Raw genomic sequence first — 27,423 nt, 5'->3', positions numbered from 1 at the left:
TGAAGGCCGATCTTAATGTTTCAGCACACCAGGACATTCTGGACAATGCTATGCTTCCAACCGTGTGGCAGTTTGGGGAAGGCCCTTTTCTATTCCAACATGACTGTGCCCCGGTGCACTAAGAAGGACTATAGACTATGGATTTCTTCCAACATCAGTGCCTGACCCCATAAATGCTCTACTGAATGAATAGGCAGAAATTCCCACAGAAACTTCAAAATGTTGTGGAAAGCCTTCAGAGAAGACTGGAGGCTGTTAGAGCTGCAAAAGGAGGCCAAGTCCATATTTAAGTCTCTGTTGGTTTAACAGTCAGGCGGCTGAATACTTTTGTCCATATAGAGTACACCCATTCTGACCGAGCTGTATGTTTCACTGCTGCAGTCTGAAGAACCAACCAAAGCTGAGCAAAACTTTGAGTTCTTTTAAAGCCAGATTTAGCAATGCAGCATTTTCACTTGTCAACAAAATTTATCTCCTTCTGCAGTTTTAAATCCACGACACAACAGAAAATAAAGTCAGTGAATCAGCACTTTGAGCCAAGATCACAGAGAAAGAGTTGGACAGCAGGAAACCGGCTAATGAGTAACATCAACGAGTCCGTCTGGATTTAATCACAACTATTCCAATCTGACATGAGAACAGACTCAAAATTGGCTCCTTCATGGTGTGTCCTGGTTCATTACTCTGATTTTATTTTTATTGTTAGTCTGAGCTATGAAACTGTGTCAGGAGGGCAGAAAAGACTCCTTAAAATGAAATTTAGACACTGAATCCAGACTGTGGTCTTAAAGAACCGTTTTAGGTCTTTCTCCAACATGAGAGTGACTCTCTGAGAACGTTTACGTAACGGTGTGTACGTCTAAAGAGGCCGAGCACTCCTGGTGAGATCACTGTGATTTTCTCTCTTCACTCCCCCTCCCTCCCCTCTCTCTCTCTCTCTCTTATCAGGCCTGGCTCTGCTCCAGGACTGAAACCACCAAGACTACATCTTCATGTTATAAACAGCACTGACACGGATGAGTGCGTTCTCTTTACATCATCGCCGTCATATCAGCTGAGAGGGGAACGTTCACAGAGACATGGATCTGTGCCTTGATTATTGATTAGTGTTTGTGTGGAGAAAACGCACAAATCCAAACACACAACCACCAACATGAAGCTGCAGTTTTATCTGTGGACTGTTTAGAGCCTCCACATGGCTGTTGGATACCCCGGAATTAGCCAGACTGGCCAGTGTCATGGTTTAACCCTTTAGAACCCAGTGTAGTACCAGCGCTACGATTAGCATTAGGCAGTAGATTTGAAAACGGATAAGATAGATGGATCATTCTTTTTGCATATAAAAACTGGGGAGTTACACTAACATTTCACACATTCACCATGTTTCAGAGCACTTTTCTGTTGAGGTGATGTTTGTAAAAATACACAATAAAGCACACACAACAAAAATCCTTATAAATGAGACCACAGGTATTTGCAGCACTTCCTACGTTGAAATAAATGTCATCACATGGTGGGCATGACCTGTCACATGATTCTTACGTGTCCCTACCCGATAGGCCTCCCAACAACAGGAAGTGGTGTATTTTTCGGGAGTTGTAGTTTTTTCTGTGGAATACACCGAAGAACTTAGCCTCCACACATACTCAAACTCGCTCTCGCTCTCATTTCACTCCTACTTTTTTACAAAAACACTCAGACACACACCCTACACATACCAGACATCCGTCACACACACGTTTGACACACTTCCACACATATGTAGTTATGGAGGCGCAAAAACCTGGTCGCGCAAAAACCTGGCTGCTCCAAACGGTTTTACAGCTGTTGCAAAGCTTTTGAACTAATTACAGCGTCAGATGAAGAGCCCAACTACTCATCTGGTTTTATCTACGGGTTACAAAATTGACTATATCTCAAAAAGCAAGTTATGTACAGACTCCAAATACATTTCCTGTGGTTCCAAAGGATATTGTGCAACTTTTTTACATTTACAAATTTGAGGGATACAGCTGTGTATTTTTTGTATTTTGAAATATATGTGGAAAAAAAACAAAAACTTTTTTTTTTAGGTTTATTGCACTTTTGAGCAATTTATTGTAGTGTTGAGACACAAGTCAATACATATTATTAAAACTTAGGATATAAGGGTTATATTGATGTAAAGCAAATAAAAATACTACCAAAAATTGCACTACAGTGTGTAAAAATGTAACAACATGTCCTGGCAGACTTGCACAAAGGCACAAAGGTAGGTTTTGATGCTGAATTCAAAAGGGCTCAGATAGTCCGAGATGAGTGGGCATGTTTAGGACTTCCTTAAAAACAGACAGAGCAGCTTTTAATGACATTCACTAACATATCTGTGCATTTCTAAACATTACAAGAACCAGAACCATGAGGTTCACCGTGGATCTGGAGGGTTTGTGTCTCTGTGAGGTTCACAAATGCGACAGTAGTGCTACAACATGGCACAGGTCACTGAAACCTCAAGTTATGTAAGGTTGCACTGACGTTTGAACTCCTAAATCTGAGCAGTTCACCCTTAAGCTTGCGTCCTTGCTTGTGCCCGCAGATGTCCAGGTACCAGATATCAGAAAGAAAACAAGCGCCAAGTGTATTTCTAAGTTTTTTAATATCTTTCTTCTATAATATCTGGCGTGTCTGGCTGTGGCACTTGCACACCACACCGCTGCCCCAATTGTCCTTGATACCTTTCAGATGACTTCTTGGGTGTTCGGGTTCAAAACTGGTGCCATAAAAAATTATAAAAGACTTAGACTGATGCTGTAACCTGTTCTGAAAAAACAAAGGCCTAAAGAGGGTGCCACAGTCATTCCTCCAGAAGAACCGATCAGAAAAATGGTGAAAATGTCACATCTGAGGCAGACACAGGCTGCAGCTACACTATAACACCAAGGAGAGTATTTACATTTTACCCTGTGTTAGCCAAAAACCCACGTTAGCTCAGTGCAGGATTGAGCTCAGAACACAGAACAGAGGAATATAGAAGCATCACTACGATTCTAGCTGTAGTGGTGGTGAAAGGCTCAGGAACCAGGCTGATGTGATTGAGAAATAGATGATTATGAAATGTTTTCATTCTCATAGAAGAAGAAGCTTCTGAGTTACCCTGTAAATCTACTAAAGCCTCAAAATTTCAAACCAAACTCCAGAAACCAGACTGAAAAAAGTCCTGACAAAAAAAAAAATAAAGGAAATGTTGAAATTAGCGTTAAAACTCAGATACAGTGACAGCAGTTGTACTTACAGTTTCTGTGCTCGTTTCTATGGATGTGTTCATCCGCTGACTCTCCGACTGCGATGAAAGACTGACGTCTGTCAGTCAAAGTGGATGGCTGAGCACGTTTGGTTTCCTGTTTTCATCTCTCTGGCTGGGCGTGTGTTTCTCTGTCTAATCAGGATGACTGAGCTTTTTTTAATGAAGACACATGATGTTTGAGGTTGAGACCTGCTTCTATGGTTAAACCTACAATCAGGTTTAAAGTATAAAGACAACGGATAATGCTGTATGAGTAGAGTCCTCATCTGTAAGTGTGTGTGTGTGTGTGTGTGAGAGATATTGAGAAATACAGAGTGTGTGAACCAGACTGATAGGTTGGCACAGGATGTGGTTTGATGCATGTTATTGCATTTCTCACACACTTAGAGCTTCATACAGAGAGTCTGCAGAGAGACCAGACCTGCTCACGGAGTCTACTGTAGGTCTGGAACACTGACAAATATTGAAATGAAGTCAAAGTTTGAATCTGAAAATATGACACGTTCTTTTCTAACCTGAGAGAAGGAGCAAAAAACGAGTATCGACGGGTCCTTTCTGATGCAGACCTCCATCCTATCTGCTGCATGGCTGTCAAGTTCTGAGAGAAGAATTTGGGTTTTGATTTTAGATCCATGTTTGATGATTCTAGCTCAATGTTCTTCTTTTAAGTGAGAAAGTTGTACCAGGATTCAGTGGTAAATGTGCGGACGGGTTTAAAGACAGGGTAGATGCAGAAAAACAGAAAAAAAAAACCCAGTTTGATACCATAGGATAGCTGACAATGGAAGGTCATTTTCTATCTAGAGCAGCGTTACTCAACCCTGCTCAACCAAAGAGCCAAACTGTTAAAAAATACCTTTGCAAGAGCCACAATCTGAGTGGTGAAAAGTGGCAAAAAAGGTTAAAGTGACAATAAAATAAGTTAAAAGTGGAAAAAATGGCCATAAAGCTGCAAGAAAAGGGGCAAAAACATGAAGGAAAAGTAGCAAAAATGGGTAGAAAGAGGAAAAATGAGTGAGAAGTGACAAAAAATGAGTTACAGGTGGCAAGAAATGGTCATAAGCAGCAAAAACGAAGTGAAAAATCAGCAAAGGTTGATTAAAATGGGCAAAAAATAGCATAAAGGTGGTAAAAATGAGCAAAAGGAGCATTTAATGGCAAAAGGCAGCTTATGTGGGCGAAAAGTAGGAAACAGCAAAAAAGGGGAAAAGGCAAATAGCAAAAGCAGAAAAAAAAGCTAAATGTGGGAAAAAAGTGGCAAAAATGGGCTAAAAGGGGCAAAATGGGGGGGGAGTATAGGAAAAATGGGCAGAAACAGGCAAAAATGGGTGAGAAGTGACAAACAAAATGAGTTACAAAATTGTCAGAAGTGGCAAAAATGTAGCAAAAAATCTGTTAAAAGTGACTTAACGGGCAAGAAAGCAATATGAAGGTGGCAAAAATGAGCAAAAAGCTGTAAAAATGTGGCAAAACTTGGAAAAAAAATGGCATTTAATGGCAAAAGGCAGCTTACCTCTGCACAAGCTTCACTCTAAAGCTCCTTAGTATTTCTAAAATATATCCAGGTACAGCAGCCAGGGCTCCAACCTCTCTTCCTCTGACTGCTTCACTAAAACTTTGCATTTACAGGTCATTCATACGCACATCACTTGAAAGAGACACAGCCAAGCTTTGAGAACGCACCGGCAGCTCAACAAGCCGAGCAAGGTCAGACCTGACAGAATCCCAGAAGAATCTAACATGGCATAGAAAAACTAAGTTACAGCCTCCTAGTCAAAATGAACAATTCACAACATTTCAGGACTTTTAAAGTTTTTAAAAGTCTTAACTTTTGTTACATTGATTGATAAACTTTGAATACTTCTTAAGACCCCTGTCAGCATGATCCATCTAACCCGCAACTTCCACATACAGCGTCTGTGCCGCGATCTGCCGTGGAGATACGCTGTAGGTCTATTTTCAGCCCTTTTCGTGCCAAACCACGTCAATGCCCAATGATCAGAAAGCTCAAAACAGGAAGTCACGAGTGTAGAGTATCTGGTACTTTCAAAATAAAGACCATGCACGGACTCCAGATCGTAAATAATTATTATATCAAACTTACGTCTCATCCTGCAGCAAGAGCAAAGGTCACCGAGAGGTCAGTGGGTCACAGAGCTACAATGGCACCATTGACAAGGAAAAGTTAACTTTTGAAGACATTTAGCCAAAAAAATTGACATAAAACCACAGATCCTTTAAGCAAACATTAACCTTTTTAACATCCTAATGTACTCACACATGGCGGAAGCAATAATATCATGGACTCGTGCCGGAATGGATAATAAATTAACCCCAAAAAGGTAAAACAATCAGCTGATTACATGCATAAACTTGCAGATCTCCCGTGCTCTCTGCTTGCTGATCAGGGCTGTGTGCCGTGGCACAGCGCTCTAAATGCACTTCAAAAGGGCTTCAAAAGGGCCAGGTCGCTCACCATCAGCCTGAGAAAAACCATGGTGCTATGGAGCGTGGCGTAGATGTTGTATACAGAAATTCGCCCATTAGTGCACCGATACAGGACTGTTTCACAACGTGCCCGTCCAGCATGAGCAGCCCAGAGAGAGGATGAGCTGCCCCCCCCTCCCCCCCCGCTCCTTGGTTTTTGTCTTCCTGGGCTGAGTTTGGTCCTCTTAACTTTGGTTTGAATTAGGACGAGTCCAATGGTTAAAATTTGGATCCCTTTGTAGTCAGCACTGCATTTCCCACTTGGTTAAACTAATTATTGACATTTTTAATAAGTTTAGGCTTGCAATCCTGGTAAAATGCTCCATCTAAACTGTCGCTCAGCTGCCTGCCACTAGAAGGCACTGTGGCTGTTCTACTATCTCCTTGCTGCCACAATGTTCTGTACTCCGTTATAATTCTGGTACTATCAATGCTAAAACATCAGATATAATACACCTAGGAACAACCAGCTGTGTTCTTGCCGATAAGCGATCCCTCTGAAGCGTCTCTCTGCATAAACTATAATTGTAGGGGGCCGACGTTTGTATCTTGAGGAACTCCTTCATAACGTCATAAGGGCTTTTAAACCTCAAACACATGGAGGGTCTTCAAACATGACACCGCCTGCTCATTTTCTTTCTCCTGCATCATAAAATGTGACAGAAACACAAGCCTTTAATTTTACATTAGGAGGGACTCTGTCTCTGTTACATAAGAGCTCCAAACTGAGCAGGACATCCCACCTGAAACCTCAAATCACTGACAGGTACAGAGAGAGAGGGCTCTGGGAGTGCAGGTCACACATACAGAGGTAATATGGTCAAATATGAGTGAACAGGACTACATGTTAGTAGAGGGAGTATGTGAGCGTGAGTCTGGCTCATACAGAACAAAGAAATCAAAACAAGTAGAGCAGTCACATGGCCCTGAATGTTAGTACTTTATGGCTCTAAACGGGCATCATTTCAAAGCCAAACTGGTACCAAATGAAGAGCCAAACAACCAGATCTACTACCATCATACTGAGGGAGGCTGGAGGTTTGTGATAGGACATCAGCTGAGGAAGCGTGGGTAAGGTCAGAGTTTAAAGGGATACTTCAACATTTTGGCAAATTCGTCCATTGCCATGATTCCCATAGTCTTAGTAATAGGTTTGTTACCTTCAGTTGTTGGTGCAAGCTGTTTTTAGATCGCCACTGCCGAGTTCAGACCTGCTGTGCCAACTCAATGTAAGCAAACGGTATTCCGGCTTTCCCTCATCAAACTCATAAAATACACAATCCAACAACTCCAAAACGCTCTCGTGGACAAGTTGTAACCTGTACATTCACCACGCTACTGAAGGTAACGAACCTATCACTAAGACTATAGGGATTATGGCAATGGACGATTTTGCCAAAATGTTGAAGTATCCCTTTAATGCTACTGTGGGCCACAAGAGGTCATTTACAATAATAATCAGAGACATTAAAATAAAGTTAAGTCACATTTTACACGATCATACCTGATCACATGTTATGTTACCTCTCAGAGGTAACAAACACAGTCAGATGGTGGGACTCATGCCACCTTAATCATGTATTTGGTTTACAGTACACAACCAGTGTCATGGTTTGACTGGTGTTGGATTATCTGGTGACACTTGGCTAAACATTCTACTAAGCCGCTTCCTGTATTAATGTCTCCAGATACTCATGCTACCTGGTAAGTTTTGCTGGGCCACAGAAATAAATAGTCAAAAAGACAATTTAAGAGACTTTGAACAAAAAACAAAGTAAATGGCAGTGCCATTGGAGGCTTTTTTTTTCCACTGCCATTTCCCTCTGAGTTTTTTCAATATTTCATTACATTTCATTTCATTATTTCCCAATGCAATTATTTTTAGGTTCCGCATCTTGTGTATTTTTCAACAAATACAAGCAATAAATCATTCTACATAATATTAGCTAAATTAACTTGGGCAGAACAATTGAAAAAATATCTAATTGCAATTATTTTTGGGTCATATTGCAAATTTAATATAAATTGCTATATTGAAGGGGATAATCATTTTTATCGTTCTTGATGTGCTTGAGAAAAACATATACCACATAAAACATAAACCATTCTCAAAAAAGACACTTGAATGCTTGCATAATGTGCAGTTGTTGCAGTCGTTGCGACATTTCTGTAACCTGAGATGTGTAAATATACTAGTATAACTTATATTTTACTGGTATATTTACACATCCTAGGTTACAGAAATGTTGCAGCTACTGCAACTTATAAATTGCAGCAGGCCATATTGTGATTTAACCTAACTTGTGATAATTGCCCAGCCCTGGTTGAAAGTCATTGTTTTATTATGGACACAAAATTAAACATCCATTAGCCTGCAGAAAAGTTAATGACAGCTTTTTAAGGAAAGAAAATCTGTATCATCCTAAATCTTTATCAGGAGGTCAGACCAGTTAAACCAGATTCAGATCTCCTCCAGTTTAATTTCCTACAAGAGCACAAAATTGTTTCCAGAGAACATTTTTATAGATTTAACCTTATAATTTTGTTCTCAAATTGCACAAGATTGATGCATTATACTTCAAAATACACAACATTTCAGTCATTTGCTTTAAATTATACAAATATTTACAGCACAAACGGAGCCTAGGGTGGGATAATTGGTCATGTTTCATAATTGAGGTAGAACATTTATGCCATAATGGCCCAGCCCTAGCCATAACACTCCTGGAAAGTGTTCTTGTTTTCTCTTGCTCTAACGTCCACAACAGGGTTATCTTAACTCTCTCCACTGAGGGCCACATACAAAAATATAAAAGGATGTTGGGGCCACTTTAATATCTACAAGGTGAGGTAATTGACATTGAGTAAGTCAGGAGCAGTGAAGGAGGAGCTTGGGTGGAGGAGAGTTGCAAGAGCAGCTTTCAGAGAGATCGGCAGAGCCTGGCCAGGAAAGAGCAGTGTGAAAAAGGCAGCATGAGAGCGATTAGCCAGTAGTGTGTTTAGGGCAAATCAGCTGGCTGTCAGCTGACGAGGGCTTACATTAGATCAGCTGATCGGGCTGGTCAGAGCTTGACTCTATAGCCTGCCTGAACTAAGACTAAAAGGTTTATTTAATGACTGACAAGGCCAAAACACAATCACTCCCAGGTTTTTGGGGATACAAACCAGATTTCAGGGGGCCCTGTTTGATCCTAGTTGCCACTGGCTCCACCCCTAGGGTATTATTGGTACTGGTGCCAAACTCATCAGGGGGTTAGGAAACAAGATGTTATCATTCTGATGGCCAGTATTTTTACTTTGTACTGTATTGTCTTAGATTAGTCACAAAAAACCACATCAATAAATTCTTCTTGTTGAGATGTTTGTTTACAGAATTAGCATGGTTGCACCATCTTTTGGTAAAACTACAAAGTTCAATACAACAGAGTACGTTGTACGTGTCATGGTGCCACCTACTGTTGACCTCCAGTACTGTCTGAAATATGAAAATGTGCTCATTATAAAAAATGTTTGATGGTTGCTCTGCTGCAGCCCACCCCACGACTGAGCCACACCCAGCAGCTGCTGCGTTCACAAATGTTGGTACAAATTCCAGCGTGCACCAAAGAGTGAGGGCTTGTTCATCACCATGTGTGCTCTGATACTGGGATTAAGTTCTCCTTTTTCAGTATAATAGATTTGTTTCTTTATATCTAAATAAGACACAAAGTATCGGGAAAGGTCCACTCATTTTAGAACATTACATCAGTGATCATCAACTGGTGGCCCAGGGGCTACATCAGGCCCCCCACATCTTCCCACCCGGCCCCCAGAATCATGATCAAATCCAGAAGATGTGCAAAGAAAGACAGTATTTTTTGATATCTCAGGTATCTTTTTTTCTGTAACTCTTTTGAGCTATTAACTCCAAAAACTACTGAAAGAGTTTCATCAGGAATGACTTTATCACTCATCCCTTTTTCAGAGATCTACCTGTCACTGTTAGAGCCTAAAAATTACAAACATTTGAAATAAATCAAAATATCTACACAAAAATATGTTACTTAGACCATTTTAGAAATTTCTTAGTTTATGTTAAAGTTCGGCCTCCAAAGTGACTGTTTAGAGAAAGACTGGCCCTTGAACAAATGTAGTTGATGACCTCCAATTTAGATATTAAGTTTAAGACAAGAGAAAGTGCTTTAGACTCAATATCATGTTAAAATAAAACACCTAAAGTTCTCAAATGGTTCTTCGGTTCTTTTGTTTCTGTTAAAGTGTAATTTTCTCTCAGTCCTTGAAGAGCTCTAATCAGCTGGTCAACTAAAAACTACTGCAAAGGTTTCCTGAGCCTTCATCCTCTCACTCTGGTTCAGTTCACACAACCAGAACCATGGGGAAGACAGCTGACTAGGGCTGGACAATACATCGCAATTTGGTATGCTGCAATTTCCAAATTGCAGATGTTGCAAAATTGCTTTTACTTGAAATATGTCAAAACCATTAACACATCCATTTTTTTGCAGCAGCAGAGATTTAATGCACATTTTGTAAACATTCAAGTGTTTTCTAATTTAAAATGAGTGACACAGAAACAATGATCCCCATTCAATAAAGCAACTGATATCAAATTTGCAATATGAGCAACAATAATTGCAGTTAGATCTATATTTTAATCATTCTGTCTCAGTTCATTCAATCTAATAATGATGAAGCATAGCGTTAGTTCAGGAAAGTCACGTACCTAGCTTTGATTCGCTGATGGCCAGCTGACACCAATTATCGCCTCCCAGCTCCTTCAGCCAATCACAGCTCTTTCTCTCAACACAGCGGTCCATTTAAATATGACGTACAGCCCACTAATCTCTTCTTGCATCAATGCTGATGCACCACACTGCTGCTGGCAAAGCTTCACCTCCTCCACCCTAGCCTCCTCCTTTATAGCTTAAAGCTTGTTGCACCCTCATTCACATTCATGCTGAAATTGTGTGTGGTCAACACACACAGCAGCTACAGTCCAAAAGGCCCAGCCATGCCTCCACTTTCTCTGGATCCTGAGGAGAAACAACCTCTGTAAGAGGCTGCAGGTGGCCTTTTACCACTCTGCTATTGAGAGCATTTTAACATACTGTATCACAGCATGGTATGCAGGCTGCTCAGCAGCAGACAAAACAGCACTACAGAGGATTGTAAAAACTGCAGAAAAAATCATTGGCTGCCCTCTTCCCTCACTTCAGGACATTGCAAACATCCGTTATTATTCAAGACCGAGGAACATTATCACAGACACTTCTCACCCCGGTCATCACCTATTCGCCCTTCTGCCCTCAGGGAGGCGATACAGGACAATCAGATCACGTACTACCAGACTCATAAACAATTTCTTCCCAAAAGCCATCCACTCTCTAAATCAGCAACACACACCATAGACACCAGCATTAAAATCCAAGATGTGTGCAATGCAATACTGTTTTTAAATTTTTTACACATGCACTTGTATGCTGATGCACTTTCATACTGATGCACTTTTTTTTTTATTCTAATGCACTTTTACAGTACCTCAAGCTTTTTTTAATAATGATTGAGTGTGTCTGTCTGGTCCGTTGAATATTTTTCAAACAGTGTAGTTTGAATGTTCTTTGTAGTTTATTGCTGGGAGGGCATGTGCAATTTCGTTGTATTTATGCAATGACAATAAAGGTTTCTATCTATCTAAATTATGCTGAATTAATTTCATTGTTTTCAATGCACATTGTCATAAATAGATCTATCCATATGGGGGTTTCTAGCTATGCACTCCCTGGAAAGGCAAAGCATGCTGCTTGACTAACCCAGGGAGCGTCTCTAGAGTAGAGCTTTCTACGCCAAGTAAAACTGCATATCCGTTTTGCAATAAAATGGTTAAATGTATGATGAGAGTGTTCCTGACTAAATGTAGGTTGTAATACACACCGCCTTCCACATTATTAAGCCAATGACATTTTTCCCTTATTTTCCTAAATATTAATGCAAATGACAGTCAGAATATTTTTCAAGTCATCAGCCGTTAGAGCATAATTCAAATGTGTTTGAACAAACTTCAAAATGATAACCGTTATTTTTTTAGAAATAAAAACCTCCAAATGCACTGTTCCACATTATTAAGCAAAACAGAGTTTTAAAACATTTTATAGGTTGTAAAGAACTGAAAATGGTCATTTGTTGTATTTGCAGCATTAAGAGGTCATATTTACTGCAATCAAAGCTATTTCAATCAAAAACAAATTAACAGGCCAAGTTCCATGTTAACATAGGAGCCCTTCTTTGATATCACCTTCACTATTCTTGCATCCATTGAACTTGTGAGTTTTGGAGAGTTTCTGCTTGAATTTCTTTGCAGGATGTCAGAATATCCTCCCAGAGCTGCTGTTTTGATGTGAACTGCCTCCCACCCTCATAGATCTTTAGCTTGAGGATGCTCCAAAGGTTCTCAGTAGGGTTGAGGTCAGGGGAGGATGGGGGCCACACCATGAGTTTCTCTCCTTCTATGCCCATAGTAGCCAATGACACAGAGGGATTCTTTGCAGCATGAGATGGTTCATTGTCATGCATGAAGAAAATTTGGCTGCAGAAAGCACTGCACTTCCTTTTTTACCATGGAAGAGAGTGGTCAGTCAGAAACTCTATATAGGTCATTTTCACACCTTCAGGGACCCTAAAGGGGCCTACCAGCTCTTTCTCTGGAGGATCCTACACCTTAAGGTTGGTGGGACTCAAGCAGCTTAAAATACCTGTTTGCTGCTTTGTAATGACATTTTATCAACTGCTCTTTTAATTCCATGAATTTGCCTTTATCTGCATGAACCTGTCTGTGCTCTGAATCAGCCAGAAATTTCTTTACAGTACGATGATCACCCTTAAGTTTTCATGAAATATCGAATGTTTTCATACCTTCTCCAAGATATTGCACTATTTGAGGCTTTTCGGCAGCAGAGATCCTTTTTCTTTCCCATAATGCTGAAACCTGTGGCCTGCATAATAATGTGGAACAGTGCATTTTGAGGATTTTATTTTTTTAAAAATAACGGTTATCATTATGATTTGCTTTAATATTTAGGAAAATAAGAGAAAAATGTCATTTGCTTAATAATATGGAAAGCGGTGTAGAATGATTTATTGCTTGAATTTGTTGAAAAGTATACAAGATGAGAAACCTAAAAATTGCATATCAATACTGGGGGGAAAAATTGCAGTTAAATTATTTTTGCAAATCATTCAGCCCTATTGCTGACAGGAGAAAAGTCCAGAGGACAATCATTCACCTCCTTCACAAGGAGGGTAAGCCATGGAAGGCCACTGCTAAAAGACCAGGCTGTTCTCAGAGGCTGCAGATTGATGTAGAGTTGACTGAAGGGAGAGTTTGGGAAGAAAAGGAGCACAAGCGTCCTCAAAAATGTTTCCAGTTCATCCTTTGAGAGAGCATTCCTCAATTAGATCTTGAGATAATGTTCTCACAATAACAAAATGAAAACATAACACCTGCAGACCTGGCTATATCAAGTATGGAGATGTAACAAACTTCAACTCTCCATCCTAGAAGATCAAACCATTCAGAGTGATTCTGGATCTGTGCCTCTGTTCCTAAAAGATTTCACAGCTCCAAGCTGTGAGTACATTTTTAAGGTGGAATTCCCCTTTAAACACATACTCTGAAACTATAGGTGGAGTAAATTCCAGTGAGTGTAATTACAGTAATAAGAGAGCAGTTCCTTGCTGTCATTATGTGTTCGATGGTGATGCAACACACTGAAGCTTCTGCAGCGACGTTTCTTAGAAAAGAACAAATCACAGCCTGTTAGAGCAACAACAGGCAGAGCTGTGTCTAACAGTGTTATTTAATCTCTCACAACAACAAGCCAACATGTGCATTTTTCAATAGAAATTACTAAAACAGTCTTTCTATCAGCTGTTTATTACCACCACCAAGGAGGTTATGTGATCAGCAGGGTTTGTTAGTTTGTTAGCAACATAACTCAAAAAGTCATGGACAGATTTTGATGAAATTTTCAGGAAATGTCAGAAATGGCATAAGGAAGAACTGATTAGATTTTGGAAGTGATCTGGATCACCATCTGGATCCAGGAATTTTTTATAGGATTCTGTACTATTGGGAGACAGGGCTAATGGCAGAGGTCTGCGCTCTCTGAGTGCTTTTCTAGTTGGAGACATTTCTAAACCTTTTAAAGCTTTAAAGCCGTCAAAAACATTCCACAACACACCATGAGTTCCCTAAAGGGGCCTACCAGCTCTCTCCCCATGATTCCAGGCATAAACATGACATCCGTCCCCTCCTTGCTGACGTCACAGCCTTGTTGGGATATGTTGGCCATCCACTGCTCCTCCATCTGGACCATCCAGGGTTCCCCAGCACTCATCAGTAAACAAGACTGCAGTTGAAAATGAGTCTTCATGTATTTCTGGGCTCACTTCAACCATTTCTGCTTGTGAGCATTGGTTAGGGGGGCTGAATAGTAGGTTTATACATGACTGAAAGCCTCTGGAGGATCCTACACCTTGAGGTTGGTGGGACTCCAGAGGCACCAGCAGCTTCAAATACCTGTTTGCTGCTTTGTAATGGCATTTTATTAGCTGCTCTCTTAATCCCATGAATTTGTCGGTCAGAAACCTTCCTCATTATGCCTTTATCTGCACGAACCTGTCTGTGCTCTGAATCAGACACACATTTCTTTACAGTATGATGATTACCCTCAAGTTTTCCTGAAATATCTGATGTTTTTGTACCTTATCCAAGGCATTGCACTATTTGAGGCATTTCAGCAGCAGAGATCCTTTCTTTCTCCATATTGCTGAAACCTGTGGCCTTCTTAATAATGTGGAATGTCCTTCTTAAGTAATTTTCCTTTAATTGGGCACACCTGGCAAACTAATGATCACAGGTGTCTGAGATTGATTTCAGTGATCCACAGAGCCCTGAGACACAGCACCATCCATGAGTTTCACTGAAAAACAAAAACTTGAATGTTTCACTAAAATCCAATTTGCATAATAATTTGGATCACGGTGTAAAGTATCTATCAAATCTATCAATCTGATCTAAAACACAAAAAAAATTTTTTTCATAAATGCAAACTGGATATCCTTGTTGTAAGAGGGAAAACCACACACTGGAAATGAATCTAGCAAGGCTGAAATAACACCGTTAAAGTAAAACAAGTTTGCATTTATACTGAATTTAATAATTCATTTTAGTATTTTTAACATAAAAAACATGGGGGGGTGGCAACTACAATGCAATTTAAAGGTTTAGGAAAAAAATCAATAAATGATGTTTATTATCAGGTCAAATGTTGATTTGAATAATATAAATACAATTATACCATTGTTAATCTAAGTAGACATGGGCTGTTTAAAACTGATGTCAGCTGTTTACAATCACCAGAATACACATGTCCATGCAGTGTCATCCATGCAGGCGTCCGGTCAGAGGATCACTCAGCAGATTGAAGGAAAACCCCGCAAACACTCACATCCAGGAACTCCAACGAGGCAGAGCGAGTGGCGAAGAAGATGAAGAGGAGTTTAGATAGAGACGGCGATTGGCCGACCGCATCAGAGACTCTGAGAGAAACACAGTGAAGAGTGTTTGACGTTGGGATGATCAGAGGCTTTGGTTTCTTTGGTCAGCTCCTTTAGACTCACTCTGAATAAACAAACACACTGCTACTGATGATGGCACAGGTTTACAGAAGTGACTCCACGGTTTTAGCTGAATTTCTCTGCAGTGTTAGACAGGCCAGAGAGCTTATTCAGCTAATGCTTTGTTAAAGGTAAGGCTATTTTTCTTGGACTGATCTGGGGAAAATTTTAATATATTTACTTATCTCAGGCTACTTTTTTTTTTTACAAAATTGTTCTTGTGTTCAACATAGAATAGGACAGAATTAAAGTAATCACAGAGATAAAACCATGGTTTTGGCCTGTGATGGCCGTCTGTTGGTCGGGTGTGCATGTTTGCAGAGATAAAGAGATGGGAGAAGGCTCCTCTCTCATCATGGTTTACAGTACAGCACACTGATGTTACCGTCTGTCCCCCTGACCTTTGACCCCTTTAAAGAACTGAGCTGGAATCTGAAAGCATGAAAACACTCACTCACACCCACCCTCAGAGTTTCCTTGTGTTTACATTAGTGCCTCCAGTGAACTCCCTTCGACAATCTAATTTAGCATCATTGTTTTTACAGCGTGTTTACTCCAGGAGTAGGGGAGACCAGGGTCACACTGAACACTTTGAAATCTACGCTCTAGATCTTTTTATGACGTCTCATATTCTGTCCCATCCATCCGCCACCCCTCGTTTCCACATGTGTAAGTCCATTCATTTCTGTCTGTGAAAGTGCCAAGAGTACGTTGAAAAAATTGGAACACAAGCCCCTTGTTGGCTGTGGATGTCCCAAGGGCCCAAAAACCGTCTCCAGGAGTATAACCAAGTATGAAAATGCCCAGACAAGAGATGCCGTCGAGCTTGACCTTGGCTGCTGAGCAACATTTATGTTGACATGTTGAGCTTTACTCTGCCCCCCATCAACTCCAGCCCTGGGTTGTGGTACAGCGGTCCCCGTGATGAATCCTTCGCACAATACATGCCTGAACTGTATGCACATGACTGTAGTTTCAGTTCAGTGAAATGGTTTTTGCATTTCAGTTTGAGTTATTTAGTTAGTTTCAGTTCATTCCAGAACACTCTTGCCATACATGTAATTATCTTACTGCCAGATTATTTGCAGTTTTACTTGGTGGAGAAGGCTCTGCTCAGAAGATGCTCCCTGTTTTAGTCAAGCAGGATGCTTTTAAACCATCATATGGATGGATGCATTATTAAAAATGCATACTGAATACAGTTAAATTAGTTAAAAGCAATGAATCCATAGTAGCATGAATCTGAATGAGGGTGCAACATCATTTATGCTTTAAATGACGAGGCTGGGGTGGAGGAGGTTCAGCTTTGCCAACAGCAGCAGCAGTGTGGTGTGTCTGCATTAATGCATGCATGGATTAGTGACAAGTACTCGTATTTAAATACGCCACTGTGTTGAGAGAAAGAGCTGTGATTGGCTGTGGGAGCTAGGAGACGATAATTGGGATCAGCTGGCCGTCAGCTGATCACGGCTGGGCGTATGATTACCATTTCCTGCGTGAACTAACACTACCCTTCCTTTTACTGTAATAACCTTGCTCATGACTTGAGGCAGGTTGTGATGGCAAGTGTTTTTTTTTTATTTTATTTCTTGAGCGTTCCTGTTTATCAGCGCAATAACACATTTATTCAAATTTATAGTTGGACTAAAAATCTGAAGTCTAGATTGGAAATTGTTTACAGTTGTGCTGTAAGGAGAAAGAGTTTGCTGTTTTATACACTGTAAACTTTATTCTGGCCTTTTTAAAACGGTTTTAACTTTACTGCCCTCTTCCAGAGTATTTCTATTTCCTGTTTTCAGTCCAAACAGCCCGTCTAGTTTGTTGCCTGTTTCTTTTTTCTGTTTATTATCAGAGTAATAAGAGCAGAGAGGCTTCTAAAGCTGACCAATCACAGACAAGAACAGCTAAAAATGTCCTTCTCTTTCCCCTCTCCTCCTCCTCCATCGTTCACGGTGTCGTTTTTCTGCAGCCTTATCTTGGGCGTTCTCTCTATTTTCTGCCTCATTCTTTTCTACACTTATAATCACCAGATCTGCTGTGGCATTTTATTGTGTGTGTGAGTGTGTATTTGCGTGTGTGTGTTGAGGCTGTAACATTGTTCAGCACTACACTTTATCGCCACAAACCATACAACTTCCTGCACACAGTGAAAGTTACAATCAATGCTGTGAGTCTGCGCTGTGTGCATGTGTTTGTGTACAAATATGTAGCCTGTAGGATAATTGCAGTGGAGTGTTTTCATGACTGTGTGTTTGTAAATGCTAACTATGGAAGCCAATATAACAGCCGAGCAGCTAAACAGCATGGTGGCCCAGTGTAATTACACACCATTACTGGGCCTCTATGTGAGTCTGTGTGTAATAGCCGGTCGTTGTGCTCAGCCTCTCTCTGGTTTGCTAACAGGAAGTCACAGCTCAGAGAAAGTCGAGACTTTAAACAGAAATAAGTCTGGTTAAAATAACTTTCAATGTGCTGCAGCTTCATGGGAAAATACACAACAAACTAAAGTTTACAGTGAACGGCTGACTGAGTCCTACAAAGCTCTACTTTTAATTTTTCCTCCTGTTGGACATTTGAAGTCAAAAATAATCAGAAAAAAATCTACCAGCATGTGAAATTTAAAAAAGAAGTGTCTGAGAAATTTAATGAATTTTAAGATGAATTTATCACACCCCCTCTTCCTCTTGCTTGGTTTGGGTTGAATATAACCTTTGATTTTTTTAATTAACTACATTAAAAGCTCATCTATTACTTTAAATAATACTCATAAATGTACAGTGTTTAACAAATGTATTAGACCACCTGTCATAAAAACTAGAAAACATCAGTATTTTAGAAATCTTTCAAAAACCTGTTTAAAACTAAAATTGTAATTGTTATTTATTTGGCAAATAACTAACTGAAACAACTAATTAGTCCTTTTTCACACATAATAACCAAAAACTTCATATTTTGTATGGCCTCCTTTGGCCTTGATAACAGCTTGCATTCTTGCTAGCATTGTTTTTATGGACTTTTCCAGAGTTTCTTTTGTTATGAAGTTCCAGATAGTCTCTATCTGTTCCCACAGACTTGCTTCAGATGAAACTTTTGTGCCATCAATCTTTGAATTTGTTCAATAGGATTCAAATCCGGACTTTGACTTGGCCAGTCCATCAGTTCCAGTACTCCAGATTCCTTTTTCTTGGTCAAATAGTCTCTGCACAGCTTTGAAGTATGCTTGGGGTCATTGTCTTGTTGGTATATGAACCCACGACCAATCAGATTCAGTCCAGAAGGGATTCCATGATGCACTAAGATGTTGTGGTACACGTTCTTGTTCATGATACTGTCCATTTTCACTCATTTACCTACGCCGTATCCACAAATGGAACCCCATACCATAATGGAATCTCCACTGTGTTTCACTGTGGGTGCAATGCATCTGGCATCAAAATGTTCTCCAGCTTTTCTGCGGACATAAACACGACGATGGTGACCGAAGAGTTCAAACTTGGACTCGTCCGTCCAGAGTACCTTCTTCCAGTCATCAACAGTCCAGTGTTTGTGCTCCCTGGCAAATCCAAGGCATTTCTGGATGTTTGCAGGCCTCAAAAATGGCTTCTTAGAAGCTGTTCTTCCCTTTAAGCCTTGTTCCATCAGTTTGTGCTTATGGTCATTCTGGAGACTTTCTCAGACTCTGATATAGAAGCATTCATCTCTGCCTGAAGATCAGCAGTGGTCTTCCTTCTGTCTCTAGTACTTCAAATCTTGAGGTGTCTGACATCTGCTTCAGTTAACTTTGGTTTCCTGCCTCTTCCTTGGTGCATTTTGTAAGTACCAGTCTGGGCAGTTGACTCCAAAGCATACTTGACCACACTGTGAGAACACTTTATGTCTTTCCCTATTTGTCTCAGAGACCATCCAGCATCATGAAGTGCTTTAATGCAGACTCTTTCATTTTCAGTCAGCTCTCCACGTTTTACTGTTTTGAACAGGAATGAAGAATTTCAAACTGAATTCACCTTTTTATACCCAAATTTGAGCCGGCTCACTGGGCTTCTCTGAGAAGTCAGAAATCAATCAAGCATAACATTCAACTACTAAAACTCATTTTGCTGTTCAGGAATGCAAGTAAATAACTATAATTTGACATATTAATCAAGAAATATTAATGTGCTTTACTATTTTTTTCAGTTCATTTGTAAATAAGTAAATTTGAAAATTCATGGATAACAATAATAATTATATTTTAGCATTAAAAATATCATTTGGGTTAAAGATCTTCTACATATTGGTGTATTAACCATTGCAGAAACATAAAAAATGATTTTGGTAATTACCAATGCTGTTAATTTAGGGCAGCTGTGGCATAAACCTTACTTTGGGTGGTGGTCTAATAAATTTGTTAAGCACTGTATATACTTTTCTTTAAGGAGTTTTCCAATCCAAAAATCAATCGTTCCAACCATCCATCCATAAGTTATACGTACCTCATCAATTTAGCCAACCATCCATCCATTCATTCATTCATTTTTATTCTGTCCATCCATTCAACTATGACCTATCTATAAATCACCTATTCACCATCAATCCATATTTCATCCATCAACTGATGGATCCATACTCAATCTATGGATCCATTATCATCATCCATGATCAATTCATCCATTCTTTGATCATCTATAATCCGGCCATCAATCTGTAAACTACCATCCATTCAGTTATTCCATCTATCTACAACCTACAATCCATCCATCTATCAATGAATCATCTATAATCTATTATCGATCCATCCATCAATCTTTAATTCTCTATCCATTCAACATCTCTCATCCATCCTGTATTTTTTTATAATCGGCCCATTCATCTCTAATCTATTCATCCATCCATCCATCCATCCATCCATCCATCCATCCATCCATGGGCCCCCTCAGAGACAACGTTCAACCCTTTGCAGCCAACCTTGGCGCCACCATGGACAGTGATTTTAAACTCAACAAACAGATCAGCACAGTCGTTAAATCAGGCTTTTATCACCTCCGTCTTTTATCAAAAGTTAAGCCGTTTTTATCTTTTAAGCACTTTGAGCAAGTCATGCACGCTTTTATTTCTTCTCGCCTGGACTACTGTAATGCACTTTATACCGGCATCTCGCATAACGCACTTTCACGCTTACAGTTAGTCCAGAACTCTGCAGCACAACTTTTAACAGGAACCAAAAAACGTGAACATGTCACCCCAATTCTTGCATCTTTGCACTGGCTTCCTGTTAATTTTAGACTTGACTTTAAGATTTTATTGTTTGTTTTGAAAACTTTGAATGGACTGGCCCCACAGTATATCTCAGACCTCATCCAAATTTACACACCAGCACGCACTTTGAGGTCCGAGGGCCAGCTCCAGCGCGTGGTCCCTAGGACGAGACTTTAAACCAGAGGGGAACAGGCATTTTCTGTGGTCGGCCCTAAACTATGGAATGCTCTGCCCCCCCCACGTCCGAACAGCCCCCACAGTGGAGTGTTTTAAGTCTCGTCTTGAGAGCCATTTTTATTCTTTAGCTTTTAACACCGCATGAGTTGTGTGGTCCCCTGTGTCTTTTATTATTCTATTTTATTCTACTGTTTTTTATCCTTTTTAATATTTTGTATTTATATTTATTGTTTGTTTGTTTGTTTTTAGCTACTATCTATTGTTTTAATATATTCCCTTGGTTTTATTGGTTTTATCTTGAGCTCTGGTAGAACAATTGTTTTGTTTTTAATGATGTTTTGTGCAGCACTTTGGACACATTCAGTTTATAAAATGTGCTATATAAATAAAGTGGATTGGACTGGATTCCAGCCATCCATCCATCCTTTAAACTTCTATAATCAACCCATAACCTATCCATCCATCCCTGCCTTTGTGATGTGTAACAGAGGGAGTACCAGGACAGACAGAAAAAGCAGAAATGTTTCAATAACAGCAGTAATCCAGTGAGTAATTTTCATTAGCATTAAGCTATCATATCAACCATCATGACAGCAGGATATACAAACAAGAACCGTCCAGTACAGTAAATACAGTACATTTGTTTACAGTCTTCAATCAGATGTCATCTAGCCCCACCCTCTCCCCCTCAAGTATCATCACATGGCTCGTGATAATTGGACAGACACTCTGTCATGTCTTGGACTGTAAATCTGACACAGGGAAAACAAAGCTGTCTTCTGCTAACCTACTAAAAATTTTAGGCTCCGCCCCCTACCTGTGTTGCTAGGCGATCTCTGACTGCCTCTCCGTGACCCCTCAGGCATGGTGTGATGATGTCACAGGAAGTAGAAACCTAGAAAAGATGAGAAAACTCCCGTTAGCTTAAACACCGACAGTCTGTCTGAACATCTCAGGGCTTTCCTCTGCTGTTTCTCTTTATTTCTTTTTACAGAGTCTCCTCATCAAAGTGGTTCAAAGAGACTTTTCACACAAAGAGGCCAAAGGAAGAAACCTTAACACATCTTCATTTAACAGCAGAGAGGAGGAGGGCTGTATGAAAGAATTCTCTCCTTTCTTGTGTGAAAAGAGTGAGGACATATGTAATGTTTGGCTGGGAGACAAGTATGTGGTCTCTTCTCTGAACTGCTGTGTGTGCGTGTGTAGTTATGTGTGTAGTTTGTGTGTCTACAGGAGGATAACGGCCTCCTACAAAGTCATTGAAACAGTCAAACAGATTGACCCAATTAGTCCATTGTACATCCAAACGAGTGTTCCTGCAGCTGTCTGCAGGATGACTGAGAGATGTGGGTCAGACAGGGAGGGGGTAAGGAGGTGAGGGGGATGTAGAGGCAGTAGTGGGGAGTAGGGGGGAGTCAAGGGAGTTGGTAATAGGAGTCAGATGCAGAGCAGGTTTGCGGGTTGCAGGTTGAAATCCCTTCACTGTACACTAAACTACGTGTTGATGACTGCAGTCATTTTAGGGAGTTTATTTTTCCTTTCTGAGTGGTAAATAACTCCTCAACAGCTCATCAGTGTGGCTTCAGAGACAAAAGTCTCTGTCATTTTCTCTCCAGTGGATCATTATGGATTATTAGCCATAAACATCCAAAGTAGACTGACCACAAACTAACTGAGAGTTAAAAATGGTTCATGCTCCTGCAAGGGAAATTAATTCAAATATCAGAATTGTTTGAAGACAAGAAATGTTTATCATATTACCAATCTCAAAGGACAAGAACTACATTACCCACAATCCCAGTGTGTCATAGCAGCATTTCTAGTTGATGGGGTTAGTTGTTACCATGGAAATGTTGGTGAACCCTGCTGTTGGCTGTTGATGAAGACAACAAACACCAGACTATATACAGAACATGAAACTCTACATTATTATCAACACTAAGGGCTGTCAGGATTGATAGGGATTAGGTCACTCATTTTTTAACCATGATTATTCTAATGCTTTTTGTCCCTTTCAGCACACTTGGTTAATCCACGTCACCAGCTTCCTGCAACCACAGTGATGTAACATAAGTTTACCAATGCTCCTTTATCTCTCGTTTCACTTTAAAATAGAATGACAGCTCAGTGAAAAAGTCAGAGGATGTTTGAACCTAACTAACTAGACCTGCCCTGGTTGGCTGGTTGGTTGGTTGGTTGGTTGGTTGGTTGGTTGGTTGATTGGTTGATTGGCTGGCTGGCTGGCTGGTTGGTTGGTTGGTTGGTTTGTTTGGTTGGTGGGTTGGTTGGTTGGTTGGCTAGTTGGCTGGCTAGCTGGCTGGCTGGCTGGCTGGCGGGCTGGTTGGATGGTTGGTTGGTTGGTTGGTTGGTTGGTTGGTTGGTTGGCTGGTTAGGTGGCTGGTTGGTAAGTTTGTTGGCCAAGCTATTTGTTTAGTCAGTCGTTTGATTGGCTGGTAAAATGATTGTTGGGTAGATGGCTAGTTGGGTGGTTGTTTGGTTGTTGGGCTAGCAGTTTGGTTGGTTGGTTTTTTAGTTGGTTGGTTGGTTGGTTGTTGGGCTAGCTGTTTGAATGGTTGGTTGGTTGGCTGGTTGGTTGGTTATTGGGCTAGCTGTTCAGATGGTTGGTTCATTTGCTGGCTGGCAGGTTGGTTGGACGTTTGTTGGGTTTGCAGTTTGGCTGGTTGGTTGGTTGTTTGTTAGTCCATTGGTTAGTTGGCTGGTTGGTTGGTTATCAGGCTTGCTGTTTGTTGGTTGGTTGTTAGGCTAGCTGTTCAGTTGGTTGGTTGGTTGGTTGGTTGTTAGTTCAATGGATAGTTGGTTGGCTGGTTGGTTGTCAGGCTAGCAATTTGGCTGGCTGGTTGGTTGGTCGGTTGGTTGGTTGGTGGGTTGGTTGTTGGGCTAGCTCCATAAAATTTTACTGGCCAACCCAGGTGTCCACCCAAAATCATTATCTATGACTGTCTATTTGCCTTGTTAGAGGCTGGGCATTTGTTGTTTCCATCTTTTGAGCCCTGCTGTAATTGGCTGTCATTAGCATGCCAAGGCTGATCATTATCTTTCATTAAGACTTTAAATGCGAGGATTGCTTTGTTTATCTGTTCCAACCTAAAAGTGCACAAAGGAGATGATTGGGTCTAAAGAAATTTACTAGAAAACTCCTGACAACTTGCTTACTAGCAAAGAGCTAATGGGCAACATTTGACTGGCCAGACTTTACCAAACACAGTTTTTCAGATTTGCTTTCCCTTTTGTGTCACATCAAGTCAAGCTTTTTGAGGTTAGGTTTTTCATCATTTACTATTTTTAGTTGGTAATTACTTGCCTTTCTGTCTTGCATGTTCTGTCTCCCCTAAGCACCCACACTTGAGTCTTGTTTTCCCCTGACAGTCTGTGTATATGAACCCAGCTGGTGCATACAGACTGTATAAACATTAACTCTGGTGGGACTCGAACCCACAACCTCTGAATATCTTGCTACTACCTTGCCTAGAAGTCCAACGCGCTATCCATTGCGCCACAGAGCCCTTTCTATGTACAAATTAATTGATAAGAAATCAGATGACTGATGAAATTATTGCTGAATAACTTCTACCACAAACAAGTTGTGCCATAATAAACTGGTCTATTGAAGTCCAGACCAGAATAATTTGATTCTCCAATTTTTGTGTTACTTAGACAAAAATCTCTGTTTTGATTGATTAAATTAAAAGGTTTATATTTGGCCATTTTTATGCATAACTTAAAAATAGTTCTGATTCCTGGAGATAAAACTGTTAAGTAAAAGATTTTCACTTTTTGACCATTATTAGAAAACTACAGTGTAAGGGCTTAGATGTTGAAAATACGGTTCAAAAAACTAAACTGAAGTGTAAGTCTCTGTGTCTAAGTATGCAGGCATCACCTACAGAGGTATTTCCAGGTGCATCCGCTTCAGACTCACTTTGTCTAGCCCCAGTGACCGAAGATGGAGGCAGACCAACACTCACACTTACATCATGGCAGCAGGGTCACCTAAGTGTATGAATGAGTGCTATTAAAGCCCTGTCATGGTGCCGTGGTATTGCACTGAATAAATCAGACGGAGCTCCCTTTCTCTTTCAGCCTTTTGACTCGACATTTAGAACGCTCAGCAGGAGAGCTAGCTTCATCTGCCAGAGCAAGATGCCAGAGAAGGTCCAAAGATTTTCAACAGGCTCATCCTGTCAAACCCAACAAGGCAAAATCAATAAATCCTTCACTACCATCCAGACTGCACAAACATCCACTCTGGTGGTACTCAAACACACAACCTTTGAATTTCTTGCTAATCCTGTGCCTACATGTCCATCACTATCCATGGTGCCACACAGCCTCCTCGTCCATGTCATCAATGGATAATTAAGACTATATGATGGCGATCTAGACTGGATTTCAAAGAGAACTGGGAGCCCAGCAGCCCCTTAAACCCTTCTCTAACTGATGAGTCTGGGGATTTACTGTATGAAAACTCAGAGTTCAGTATCAGCAGTGTTTCCGGTTGATCACCAAGTCTATGGCACTCCATAATAGTCTCATTCACCCCACTTGAATTTCCATATGGCCAACACTGTTGCCACAAGACGTTTCATGTTGAGCACACAACGGACAGATCTAGTTGGACGGCTTCGGTGTTCGACAGATGCTGGGCTCTGAGTGAGTGAGGTAAAGACACAAAAACTAGAGGAGACTTTGAATCATTCATGATAAACATGGAGCATTCCGGCACTCCTTTCTCATCATCTAATGCTGCAGGATTGATGGACAAAAGCATGGTAAATGCACACGCTTCAACTGTCTGATAGACGCTGGTTAGCATGCTATGCTTATCAAATTGACACTCTGGTTTTTCTCTGCTTGCATACGAAACATGCAACTCTCTTCACATTCTCCAAATTTTCTCTGGGAGCTTGAAACATATAGGTCTCAACTGGTCCCAACCAAGTTTTTGACAGCTCTGTCTCCAGAAGTAAAACACACTCCCGCTGCGTGTAAATGGGTTTGAATGGGATTAGCTAACACTGATTCTCCATAGCAGCCTCTGCCATCAGTGTGTTAACGGTGTGAATGGGTAGGTGTGGCCTGCAGCAGAAAAGTGCTTTCAGTAGTCAGAGTAGAAAGGTGCTGAACTATAGGTAGGTTTTAAAGGAAAGTCTGAGGACAAATCTGAGACCAAACTCACCATTCATGCTCTTGAAACGTTGAAATGTGCTCTGGAGTTTTGCAACAATAATGACTCTATATTCCATATTCCAGCCTTTTGGCCACAGAAGCTCCTTACTGCTTTGAGTTTACTGATTCTCTCAGCTAAATAAGCCCATGTGGACCTTACTAAAGCAAGAACAGCTGCGTTCAAAGTGTTGTCTGCCTGATAATATGGGGACTTTAGAGGACAAGAGACTGAGAGTTCAATGAAAAGTCAACACGGGTGACTGCTGATGTGGTAGACAAATGTGCCTCTAAATGTGAATCCTGGTGGGACTCATGCCATCAACCTTTAAAAACCACTGTCTGGGTTCAACTAGAAGTTCAGTGCCATATCAGTTGTGCTTAAGAACCTTTTTATCCTTATACATTAATGAAACATTCAAAGTAAATGAGCCTCTTTAAGCTGAGCTCAGGCAAGAAAAGGTTTGACAGAGGTGTCGAGTAAGCCGAATACGTTTTTTTTTCTCCCCTACATATAATTCATTCCTTTTGTCAGCAATCCAAACAACTCTTTCACGCTGGATCACATGACCCAACATCATGAGACCCTAGAGACCCTGAAAAGGCCCCGGAGTATAACCACGTAAGGTAAAAAAGGTCAACGACTCTGCCAACGACTCTCAGGTGACCTCCTACATCATTATCATACCAATGGTCTACAGAAGCTATGCTTCCAGCCCTGCATGGCCACAGTCACTAGCCGTTTTTACATAGAGATTTCACAATAAAAGCGAAAAGGAATGCCCATCTCTGTTCCACAACGAGTAATTCACACAAAGGTGTAACAGAGCCACACACACACCCGAGCTTACACACACACCCCGGGGTCCCGTAATCAGATGGCAGCCGCTGCCTGAGCTTCTGCTTTCAATGAAACTCGAAACTCTGGATTTCTCGGTTCAAAACTTTGTATTTTCTAAATGAAATACAGGGAAAATAACATGAACATTCATTTTGATTGATTAGATCCAACAGACTTTTTTCCTCCATGTTTCTGAGTTGGATGTCTGACTTTAAGCAGTGTCACAGCACACGTATTTACGTCGGAGGTCGGAAACTTCAGAGTACCGAGCTCACTTGAACACATCATGGAACTTTTGAAACGCTGCTGTGAGCAGAGATGTGTCTGCTCTCTCCTCTCCTGTACAGAGTGTGATCAGCTCTCTAACCTCACAGTCTCTCCAGTTAATCCACATTATTCGTTGTTTTATCCCCCTGTTGTTTTCTCTGATGAAATGGCGCTAAACTGCACTGGTTTTTAAATCTCCCTTTTATGGAGACAGCAGCGCACACTCGCCGTTGCAGAATGCCGTGACGTCCTTTCACACTTGTGGAAATGTCTG

At 40.7% G+C, this 27,423-nt stretch overlaps 1 protein-coding gene and 1 non-coding gene across 5 annotated transcripts in view; both read right to left on the bottom strand.

The window, feature by feature from the left end:
- The window catches only part of plekhg2 (pleckstrin homology domain containing, family G (with RhoGef domain) member 2), a 152,654-nt gene that overhangs the window by 104,430 nt on the left and 20,801 nt on the right, over window positions 1–27,423 (bottom strand). For 3 of the 4 annotated variants that reach the window (XM_041801527.1, XM_041801536.1, XM_041801545.1), the window contains exon 2: window positions 21,675–21,752. In XM_041801527.1, coding sequence (XP_041657461.1) covers window positions 21,675–21,723 — 49 coding nt within the window. In that variant the 5' untranslated portion in view covers window positions 21,724–21,752. Of the gene's footprint in view, window positions 1–3,271; window positions 3,443–21,674; window positions 21,753–27,423 lie in introns of those variants that run through there. The other variant, XM_041801553.1, reaches the window with a different exon arrangement.
- On the bottom strand, window positions 24,290–24,381 carry trnar-ucu. The gene is given in 2 exon segments: window positions 24,290–24,325; window positions 24,345–24,381. It is a non-coding gene; the product is annotated as a tRNA-Arg (tRNA).

This window comes from Cheilinus undulatus, linkage group 2 (assembly GCF_018320785.1).
Source record: "Cheilinus undulatus linkage group 2, ASM1832078v1, whole genome shotgun sequence".
NCBI lineage: Eukaryota > Metazoa > Chordata > Actinopteri > Labriformes > Labridae > Cheilinus > Cheilinus undulatus.
This window is presented reverse-complemented; position numbering and strand designations above follow the sequence as displayed.